The sequence below is a fragment of the Solenopsis invicta genome, chromosome 13 (assembly GCF_016802725.1).
Source record: "Solenopsis invicta isolate M01_SB chromosome 13, UNIL_Sinv_3.0, whole genome shotgun sequence".
Classification (NCBI taxonomy): Eukaryota; Metazoa; Arthropoda; class Insecta; order Hymenoptera; family Formicidae; genus Solenopsis; species Solenopsis invicta.
This window is the reverse complement of record NC_052676.1, coordinates 13,841,110-13,853,176: the sequence shown is the minus strand read 5'-3', so window position 1 is coordinate 13,853,176 and position 12,067 is coordinate 13,841,110. Positions and strand designations below refer to the sequence as shown.

The window sequence follows — 12,067 nt, the reverse complement described above, 5'->3', positions numbered from 1 at the left end:
ATATAATCATTTATATTGTATTACTTGTTGACTAAAAAACGTAAAAACAACTAATAATGATATAAAATAATAAAATATTTGCTCTTTTATATTCCAGATGTTTTGATCATTCAGTGTCGCTAAACTAAGCATGAAAAAGTTAATAATTCAAGGTGAATAAATTTATCATAAATTTATTTACTGAAACGTTGCTTATCTTATCATAAATCAATTAATAATACATAAAGTAATTTTCTTATCACTTGTTTTAATCTTATAAAAAGTAAGTAACTACAGTTTAAAATACACTTAACTGTGACTCGCGCGCAGTTACTTACTTAACTTTAACAAAAAAAATACATATTTAAAATTATGGCATATACTAAGTTTTTATTTATCTTTACTCTTGCAACCTTTTCTCTTAAAGAAATACATGGACATGGAATGCTTATGGAACCTGTGAATAGAGGAAGTGCTTGGAGAAAAGGTTTTAAAACACCTATCAATTATGACGATGATGGAAATTATTGCGGTGGTCTATTTGTAAGTTCAATATGCATCATTAAATATAAAATTAAGAACATTATTCTTGATTATAAGTTAGATCATCTTTCTTCAATTATTTCTATTTTTAAACAGATCTATACTTTTATACAAATAAATTCTACTTTGAACATAATAAAAGTTTTTGACAAAATTATTAAAAATTTTTTTTCTACAATCTGAGGCACAATGGATTGTAGTCTGCGTGCCATAGATGGATCTTCAGCCGTGAAAACTATCCCCTCAGGTCCATTATTAAATTCATTATTTTCTAGTAATCGTATAGATTAAATTTTAAAAATGTATTGGCATAAATCTAGTTCAGAAAGTAATAGAGCAGAAGATGATATTATAAGCCATGTATATAGGCCCTTTATATTATCTCCGTTATTGACGAACTTTATAATTCATTACTATGGGATTATTTGCTTATTAACAATTGCCACGTAATGGTGATAATGCGCATTAGCCAACTTACTATAAATATTGTTATTTTTCAACATTTCAAAACTTTTTTTAAGATACATTTTTAAGGTACATTTTACACACACACACACACACACACACACACACACACACACACACACACACACACACACACACACACACATATTTCCACATTCTTTTGAAACTTAATTATATATCTATCACACAAATATATGTATATACATATACTTTTTTTACTTAACTTTTTTTGTTACTTAACTTTTACTTAACTCGGCTACATACATTTCGAGTTCTACAAAGTTAAATAATATAGGATTTTGGCAATGTGGGCCCTTCCCAAGCAGAACAATAAGTCAAAATGACATCAAAGTGATTCACAATTGTTTCAAAATGACATTAAAATGAATCGTAATTGATTGAAAAGTGACTTTTAATGATCATTTTGCAGTCACTTTGACATCATTTTGACGTCGTGATGACTCCCTGTTCTGCTTGGGTTATGCTCTTTGGCAAAAAAAAATTCTACAAAATTCTAAAAAATAAAAATATAATGTCGCCTATTATAAAATACTTTTTTTTCCCATACAGCACAGAGAGATTGCAGGAACATTGCAGAATGATTTTATTGAAACATTGTAATATTGCATTTTGATTGCGAAACATTGCTGCAACATTGCTGGAAGATTGCAGCAACATTACGATGTCCGTTTTTTGAAATATTGCATTGAAACATCCCATTTTTCCAAAATATTCACATAAATATTATTACATTACATAATTCCAATAAACAAAACAATATTTGTGTAACATTTTAAAAAACATTTTTCGCAAAAAAAAATCTCGAGAATATTTTTTCGGAAATTTCCAAGCGGTCACCCATCCAAGTCACGACTCCGGTGAACGTTGCTTAGGGATGTTCGATTCCGATTCGATTCTTTACAAGATCGATTTTTTTTATTTAAAAATCGATTTTTTAAATCGGATTTCTGGTATTCGATTTTTTTGCAAATCGATTATTTACCCTAAGAATCAAAAAACCGATTCTTATTTTTAAAAATTATTTTTTTCTTTACCTATTGCCCTTAAAGCATCGTCTACAATAAAGACTAAAATTGAGGTTACATATGATATTCTGGACGCGGCCATGCTGTTATATTTGAATTCAATGTCTATTAAAGATTAGTAATTATAAAAATATTGTGTAATTTTATATTATAAATAAAACATATAAAAGTACATGAAAGAAACGTATGTAAATAAAAAATGATGTGAAAGCAACCTATATTTTTTAACAAATATTTTTTATTTTTTCAAAAACTTAATGCTTAATTACATAATTACCTATTTTATTAATTGGTTAAAATTTTTAAAATTAAAATCTTAGAACTAATAATAGTTAATTTAAAATTGATAAAACGTTAATAATTAATTAAATATTAATGTACGTTTTAATTATATATATAAATTTTTACGACTTTTTAGATCGATTCTAGCAAGATCGATTTTTTGATTCCAATTTTTTTGCAGAATCGATTTTTATGATTCGATGCAGAATCTATTTAAGAATCGATTTTTATAAGAGAATCGAACATCCCTAACGTTGCTTGACCTCCATGATCGCTGCGAACTAATCTTTCATGATGACCTATAAATACTTTATGCTGATATGTGTATATAACTGGTAGATCAGGTCAATATACGTTATCGAAAAAATGAAATATATATAATTAAAGCACAATATTTATATAAACAAATATAAAATTATAGTTTTTTTTATTAATTTTGCAAATGCAGAATAGTATCTGGAATAACTTTTCTGTTATTTGTTTAAATAAGATGCAATTAGAAAATATATATCAATATAATACAATAATTAAATTAAATATAAAAAAACTTTTATTAAAAAAACAATTAAAAAATATTGTTTGTTCATTGGGCTGTAGATCGAGGTTTCTTCATATATGAACCTATTTCATCTATTGATATAAATATTTATGTTTCTTAACAATACTATGATGCACACAGCACCACGGGACCGCATGCTTTTTTCTAGACGTCTTAGAATTAACATTTGAAGGATATCTGCAAACGTCTATACAAAGTCGATTTGCAATCAATTTTGAAAGCCTTGGATGAGTCGACTTACAGTCAATATATGGACGGTTGTACTCTTAGAGAATGTAGAGATTCAGCGGAAAATTTAGTAACGTCGCCCGACCTTAGTTTGCTAAACGCGGATGAATAATTATAGATGAGTTAAATTAATATATTATTATACGCGAATATTCTGCTTTGTCTCTTTATTGCCACTACTTTATTAAAAAATTATAATATTGCAATGTTTCCGGAATATTACTGGCATATGCCATGCGATGTTGCAAGCATATTGTTAATTTATGTTTCTGCAATGTCTCCGTAATATTGCATTGCAATCTGCAACATTGCAACGTTGCTGCAATGTTGTTGGGATTTTCTGTGCTGTATGGGTTAAGGTTTATAATTTATTTAATTTGTACAATTAAATCCTATTTTTTATATTCAAATTATAGTAAATATATTTAAGTTTTATCGCCAAAAGTAGCACTCGATAATAATGAATGCTACTTGGGGAAAGTTGTTTGCATGTACAAATAAATTTAAGATAAATTTCACGTTATTATTACATCATTATTGCAAAGTCTTTTTGACGTGTTAAAATTGACGTTAAATACACGTCACTTAATGGACATATGAAATTAGTGACCAATTATGACCAGAAAAAGACGTCAAAATGACGATTGTCTGCTACATGAGTATAATAATTACACTTTGTTGTACATAAAATTTTTTTGTCAAAATTGCCGATTTTGCTAATTTAAAAAAAAGAGGTTTCTGATATGAAACACAATGAATTTTTTATATCAGCTAGGTCTTATCGACTTAGACCTTACTGTTCAAATTAGGTTTCGGTTTCAAAATCTAGTTGACCTATCAGATAGCTCTTTCAATATTTAAAAACTTTTTTTATTCGTAACACTTTCCTTCAAAATCTATTCCCTCTTCGAGATATTGTTAAAAATCTCACAATCAGTGCTAATGCTGTAAGTCGTTTTTACTTTCAAGAAACTTAAAATAACAAATATGGCAATACTGATCAAAAGTTATTTTAATTTGTTACACTTCCCGATCATATTAAGATTTATCGTATATACGCGTTGCCTGAAAATGACGCTCATGTAACATCACTGTTTATTGCAATAAACATTATCAAGTGTTTCAGTGGTCGAATTGGCTAAGACATCCTTCCCAGATAGATGAGAGATTTAAGTTCAAACCCTAGTCAAAATAATATTTTTTGTAATAATTTTTTTGGGATTAGAGAGGAAAATAGAGATGCGTAAAAGCATAAAAAAAAATAATTAAATTGATTAACAATTTAATTTCGTGGTATTACGTTCGGGATTCTTTTAAAAAAGCTGTGTTTTAAGTCCGGCAAACATGCAACGCGCAGTTTGCGAGAATCTTGTAAATGTTTGTAAATTCACTTTAAAAAATTATTGAGCGTTAAGAACTGGTTTTGATTAGTATTGCCGTATTCGTTATTATAATTTTAAGTTTCTTTCTCTCTATCAGTTTTCTATATTATTAACCATAAGAAAAGAACTTATTTATACTACGTAATTTTTTTTCTATCATAATTTGCAATAATACAACTTATTATACTTTTAACATGTAAGATATTGTATTCAAACTAAAATTATTTTTTAATTTATACAGGAGCAAATAAAGAATGGTGGTAAATGTGGTCTCTGTGGTGACGATTATACAATGCCGCAGCCTAGACCAAATGAAAATGGTGGAACATATGGAACTGGTACTATCGTTAAAACGTAAGTGATTAACTCATGCAAATAATTTCTGTATTGAATAAGTTGAAATTGCAAAACATTGTATAAGTTATTGCATCTTAGCCAATGAGAAATGATATTGGAATCGTTGTTAAATCGACATCGAAATCATCAAACTGATATCGTTTTTACGTCAATTTGATAGATCATTTTTCAATGGATAATACGACCCATACTAAATTTTTACTTCACTACAATCCCGTTAGTCACCTTAAATCTGTTTTAAGAAACTTAAAATTGCATAAAGCTATAATAAATGCATTAAATTTTTATTTCCTACAGCAGAATGTTGTTAAAGAAAGACTTGTTACATATATGAAATATTCGCTTTCTTCATATACTTTGTGACATATTAATACAGTGCAATAATTAAAAACTGCTGTAATATACTTAAAAATTCTCTTTTACTTTTAGATCGGCATTAATGTTTTAAAACAAGAATTTGAGAAAAAATTCTTGTTTCAGAATATTAATGCTGCTAACTGATGACAAAGATGATAAATGACGAAAACTGACTGCAAATTTCTTAATTACGCTTCTTATAAAAAAAAGGAATGAAACAAACAACAAATGCGTTGCTGACGCAACGAATGCAAAGTTAAAATTATAATTATAATTCATATTATAATTATGTCATATAGAGAAAAGGAGGGGGTTGTGGAATACCATTGTTTTTTTTTTTTTTTTTACAATAATTCAGTAAATATCAACCAAACATAATTCTAATCAAACCTGTTTATTAGTATAGTTCTACCAATCACCCTATAAATAGAAGTTTGTCGGATATAGTATAAACTTTTATAGTACATTTATTTATTGTGTCACACTCATATATATATAATGATCATTTATACATATGTATATTAAAAACAAGTATTTACTTTACTCATAATTAATTATTATTTCTTTTGATTTAATTTTTAGTTTATTTTTGATACTCTGAAAAATATTAATAAAATTTCTTTTATAACTAATAAATAATAACTAAAAACTTTTATATTTACAGTTACAAAGCAGGACAAATAATTGAACTGGAAGCTAAACTAACTGCGAATCATATGGGTCATTTTCAGTACACAATTTGTGTTCTAAACTCCGGTAAAGAATTAGAAACTGAAGAATGTTTCGCTCAATATCCATTGAAACTAACAGATGGCAACAACAAATATGTACTGAAAAGTTCTGATAGTGGAACTTATAAGATGAAAGCTTATTTGCCACAGAATCTTATTTGTGAACACTGTGTACTCAGGTAAGAAGACGTTTTATTATCCGAGAAGAACAAACATTTTTTAAAATTAATAATATTTAATAATAATTAATAATTAAAAAAACAAATTTTTTCATTGTTATAAAGTACTTTTCGAGCCATTCAATCTTCATTTAGAACATTTTTTTCTATTTCTTATTCGACGATGTTTGCTTGGAAAAAAAACCGATTTTTTCAAAAGGGTGTTTCACCCCCTAAAACTGAAAACGAGCACGAACAAAAAATATTTTTGTGTTATGAAAAACTCCTCTATTTGTACCCAAAGTTCAAGAATTTTTTGAATATGCTAGTTGCCAAACGTTCCTTGTTAGTAAAAATTTGCAAAGGCCACTACGCAAGATATCGTTGTGAAATAACATTTCATAAAATTATTCCTAAAATCTTTCGCTTTATTAAATTGACGAGTATAAAATAGATTAAATTATAGCAGACATCTATTACCTGTTTTAAACTGTTTTATAATTGTCAGTTTAGTAAAGCGAATATTTTAACAATAATTTTATCAACTCATGTGGAATAGTACAATTATAGATCTCGTTTGTATGGAAAGTTACAAATCTATGTGGAATAGAACAATACATTTCATAAAATTATTGCTAAAATTTTTCGCTTTACTAAACTGATAAGTATAAACATGTTAAATTAAAGCAGGTAATAGATATCTACTTTACAACAAAATTAATTTTTACTATATTTTTCTTTAGTATATAATACTTATAAATTTAGTAAGGCAAAAAATTTCAACATTATTATATTTTAAATATAGTATATTTTACATAAAATTTATGAGTCCATCAGATACTAAAAAAGAAAACTTACAAGGAAACACAGGGAAGTGTCCGCCTCAGATTAAAACGAGCTTTTAATATGTTGTAGTACAGATAAAAATAAGAGACACGTATTTTTTTATACGTGCCCATACGCACTTTAAAGGGGTAAAACACCCCTTTGAAGAAAACCGTTTTTTTTCTTTTAAAGCGTATACCGTCGAAATTATAAGAGATAGAAAAAAATGTTTTAAATAAAGGTTGAATGGCTTAAAGAGTAATTTATAACAAGAGAACAAAAATTTTTTTTAAATTTTTTTATTACTTTTCCCCACCACTTACTTATTTTTTTCAAATTTTTTTATAAGCAAAATAAAGCTTATTTTATTACGAATTAAACGGTATATGATAAAGTTACGATACAACATTCCCATTTTCTAAAAATAATTAAAAACTTCTCTATACGCACGGTACGCGCACCCGTCCCTACGGAAGTAACTCCCTCCGATTTTGACGTGCCTTTAATATGTTGTACAGATTAAAATAAGAGATACGTATTTTTTTACACGTGCCCTAAAACACTTTTAAGGGTGAAACACTCCTTTGAAGAAAGTCGGGTTTTTTCTTTCGAAGCATGTATCGTCGAAATTATAAAAGATAGAGAAAAATGTTCTCAATGAAAGTTGAATGCATGTTTTTCTCGCATAAGATGACAAAAACATTTCGAGGACAGTCTGTCTAACATGAAAACGCAAATATCAAGAAAAACATTTACTACAAAATAAAATGATACTACACTGAAGAACAACAATTACGGTGTTGTAAGACATTAATATCTTGTTTAGAAAATAATATGTAATTAATATAAGTTAAACATTTATTTACTGGTCTACATGATTCGACTAGAATATTTGTTCTCTTCAACATTTTACAGATAAGGAGACTTACAAAAAATTTTTACTCACACATTTCATACCTTCACTATCTAACGTCAACTCACCAACTAATAACAAGAGAACTAACATGAAACTAATTAGAAAATTAGTTAAAAATTTCATCTTTTAAACTGTATTTATACTATTCAATTAATGTATTTATTAAATTCAATTAGTGTAAAAATATGCATAACCACGCTACTGGCGCGTGCACTTTGGGTCATTTCCTTACATACGTAACTCTTGAATCTATACATGTCAATACTGCCGAGACGTAAACATTCTATTTCAAGATAGGAAATTATACTTTAGAGTTTAATCTTCCACGTTTCGACACTATTGATATGTCTCGATATAACAGATTCTATTTATATACTGATATGTCTAGTCGTGAAAATATTTTCCTCGATAATGCAATTTCGACGAAACTGCACATTTACATAACAATTGAATGTGTTCATTATATTCGAATTGCATTATTCATCTGAGCTTCGCCTTTGCAAGTCAGAACCTGAGGATTGGAACTAATTATGATTAAAGCGTGTGTGTGTGTGTGTGTGTGTGTGTGTGTGTGTGTGTGTGTGTGTGTGCGCGCGCGCGTGCGTGCGTGCGTGCGTGCGCGTGTGTTAATTGCTATTACGTTGTCTTTTATTTAATGCGACAAAAATGTTTTAGTCAATTCAGTATATATTGAATTCAATTTGTCAAGCAAATGTAGAAAAATTATTAAAGTCAATTTTCTTATCGCGTGCACTTTGGGTCATTTCTTATCTTGAAATAGAATGTTTACGTCTCGGCAGTATTGACGTGTATAAATTCAAGAGTTACGTTAATGTTTTTCTCGATGTCTACGTTTTCATGTTAGACACCTACGAGATCCGATAGCGCACGTTGCAATAGCCCACCAACCAATCATCTTGACTTATCTAACCCAACTAACGGAAAAACTCTAGTCATCGACCGCTGTGAGTGGTGGTGTGCTATCGGAATCCGCGTTGTTAGACACAGACTGTCCTCGAAATGTTTTTGTCATCTTACGCAAGAAATACATGCATTCAATTTTCATTGAGAACATTTTTCTTTATTTCTTATAATTTCGACGATACACGCTTCGAAAGAAACAACCCGATTTTCTTCAAAGGGGTGTTTTACCCTTAAAAGTGTTTTAGGGCACGCGTAAAAAAATACGTATCCCTTATTTTAATCTGTACAACATGTTCAAGGCACGTCGAAATCGGAGGGAGTCACTTCCGTAGCGCACAAACGCGCGGACAGGTGCGCGTACCGTGCGTATAGAGAGGTTTTTAATTATTTTTAGAAAATTAGAATGTTTTATTGTAACTTTATCATATACCGTTGAATTCGTAATAAAATAAGCTTTATTTTGCTTATAAAGAAACAAAAATTTTGAAAAAAATAAGTAAGTAGTGGGGGAAGTAATAAAAAAAATTTTTTTTTAATTTTTTTTCTGCTGTTATAAACTCTTCGAGCAACTTTCATTTAAAACATTTTTTTCTATCTTTTATAATTTCGATGGTATACGCTTTAAAAGAAAAAAACCGATTTTCTTCAAAGGGGTGTTTCACCCCCTTAAAGTGCGTATGGGCACGTATAAAAAAATACGTGTCTCTTATTTTTATCTGTACTACAACATATTAAAAGCTCGTTTTAATCTGAGGCGGACACTTCCCTGTGTTTCCTTGTTAGTAAAAGTTAATTTTGTTGTAAAGCAGACATTTGTTGCCTGCTTGAATTTAATGTGTTTTATACTCATCAATTTAGTAAAGAAAGATTTTAACAATAATTTTATGAAAAATTTCAATGTTACGGTGCGATTGAAAACAAATTGAAATATATATTTTTTTAGAATATATGTTATATAATGCAAGTTTTTAAAACATGTTCTACTACATTGTAATTGTACTAATCGTTTAATTTGCACAAACATATTTTTTGAAACTTCGAAGCTTCGAAGTTAACCTCAAAGCTTCGAAGTTAACTTCAAAGCTTCGAAGACGCCTTAAACTTTAAAAGATCAAAGTTAACTTCGAAGCTTCAAATTCTTTCGAAGCTTCAAATTCTTTCGAAGCTTCAAATTCTTTCGAAGCTTCAAATCTTCTTAGTTAAAAGTAATTACAAAAGCCCTACTTCGTAATCTAATGCATATTAGAATGACAACCTAACATACTAGACAGAACGACAGCAGCTTCTATCTACTACATTCTATCTACTACATCGACTAGAAAAATTAGAGTTGTACAAAACATCTATAGCACAAAACACCTGACCGTACCCTGTATATTATGTTTTATTAAATATTTCAGAAATCGTATTTACATTTGTTATATTAATCAATTTGTAAATAATAAAAACACTAATTATATATATAATTTTCACAAATTGAACAAAAATTCCTTCAACGGTCGCAGCTAGGTCTTCGTGCTTGTATTGTTTGTGTGATTTTATGTACTTTCCTCAAGTTCAATGCGCGCCGAATTAATTTTCAGTTATAACACAATTCTAAATTGAACAAGATTAAGTAATATCACGTATTATTAAATATTAACCTTTTTCCTCCCTGAAAAAACTATAAAGAAATTATTGCGAAAAATATCACCTTAGCCAGGGTTTGAATCTGGAACCTTCCGAATCTCCGGTACGGGTGGCTTAGCCAACTCGACCACTGAGGCTGTGATGATATTTTGCAATAATCGAGTTACAACGCTTTCCAAGGCAGCGTGACTTTCAAAGTAGTAGAGAGAGATATTTTGACCGTTGCTGTATCAATACAAATTGAACAAGAATGCTTTCTACGGTCAGCTTCGTGCTTGTATTGTTTGTGTAATTTTATATCCTTTTCTCAAGTTCAATATATAATTTTTATTGTATATATATATATATATATATATATATTATATAATCTTTTTATAAATGTAATCCTATAAATATAATAAATTTAAATATTGTTTCTAAACTACTTTAAATTAAAAATAAAGAAAAGTTACTAAAATATTTTTGAAATATTATTGATTGGAATCGTAGTTGGAACATAATTAATTTAAATAATGTTTTGAAGTACTTTAAAGTATGCTTTAGATTTAAAAGTACTTCAGAAGTAATATTTAAATTTATTATATTCAGAGGATTACACACAAGCAGTAATATTTCAGAAAATTTTTACTAACTTGTTCAACTTTTTGATATAATATTTTAGAAAAATTTCAGAAAAGTTTCAAATATTTTTAATAACCTTTCAGCAATATTTCTAAAAGGTTTCAAGTGCAAGAATCGCGGACATTTTATTATGCCAGAGATTTCTCTGAAATGTTGCAGAGATATTTCGAAACATTTCTGAAATGTTTCATTTTTTCACATAAATACTTCTGAGACGTCTCTAAAAAATTTCGGTGCTGTATAGATAATCAAAAAATGACATCATCAAAATTAATTCAAACCCATTTTACTTCCCCCATAAAATTGCATAATTTTTGTTTAAAATTTTTTTTTGTAAATGTTCCATTTTTTAATTATTTATAATTCTTATGTTATATAATTCCTGTATATATTTATTTTATTTTTAGGTGGGAATATGTTGCTGCAAATAATTGGGGCAAGTGTGAAGATGGCAGTCACAAGATGGGTTGCGGACCACAAGAAACTTTCAAAACTTGCTCTGACATTCGCATAGTGGCGTAATAATTAGATTTTAGTGAAAAAATAGTGTAACAACAAAATGTATGAAGAACAATTACATTACAAACATATTTGTTATATGACCTCCGTTTGGACACATAATCATTAAACGCATAACAACGCATGATTATATACCTTGCATTGCAAAATACATGCATGAATGTACACATTTATCCCCTTCCTCTCCCTCTTACGGGCGGATTGCATTCAAAAAATATAATCTAACCTAACTCAAATCAATTTGTACAGCAAAAGACGTTTATTCGAACGTTATTCAATAATATAGTGTTTAATCGTATGTGTCCAAACAGGATACGTCCCCTTATGTAAAACAATATAAAACAAAATTTGTTATGTAATTCACTTAAAAATAAAATGATGTTCACTGACGTTGAACGTTTTTTATATTAATATTATACATTATATTACACATTTATATTAATATGTAGGTAACCAGCCCAGACAAAATAAACAAAAACTATTTTAAAGACATCCTGGATAAACCTTTCCCTTTTCCTGTCATAAGTCTCAAAAATATTCTAAATC

General features: G+C 28.5%; 1 protein-coding gene across 1 annotated transcript; it reads left to right on the top strand.

Moving 5' to 3' along the window:
- Window positions 1-269: 269 nt before the first annotated feature.
- On the top strand, window positions 270-11,884 carry LOC105197030. Its single transcript, XM_039456956.1, has 4 exons — window positions 270-522; window positions 4,726-4,838; window positions 5,863-6,108; window positions 11,410-11,884. The coding sequence occupies exons 1-4, from the start codon at window positions 352-354 to the stop codon at window positions 11,522-11,524; spliced, it is 645 nt and encodes a 214-aa protein (XP_039312890.1). The 5' UTR covers window positions 270-351; the 3' UTR covers window positions 11,525-11,884.
- Window positions 11,885-12,067: the final 183 nt, after the last annotated feature.

Coding starts and splice junctions, on each gene's coding strand:
- LOC105197030 (XM_039456956.1), top strand. CDS start 352: ATGGCATATACTAAGTTTTTATTTATCTTTACTCTTGCAACCTTTTCT. Junction 4,839..5,862: donor ACTGGTACTATCGTTAAAAC/GTAAGTGATTAA, acceptor TTATATTTACAG/TTACAAAGCAGGACAAATAA. Junction 6,109..11,409: donor TGTGAACACTGTGTACTCAG/GTAAGAAGACGT, acceptor TTTTATTTTTAG/GTGGGAATATGTTGCTGCAA.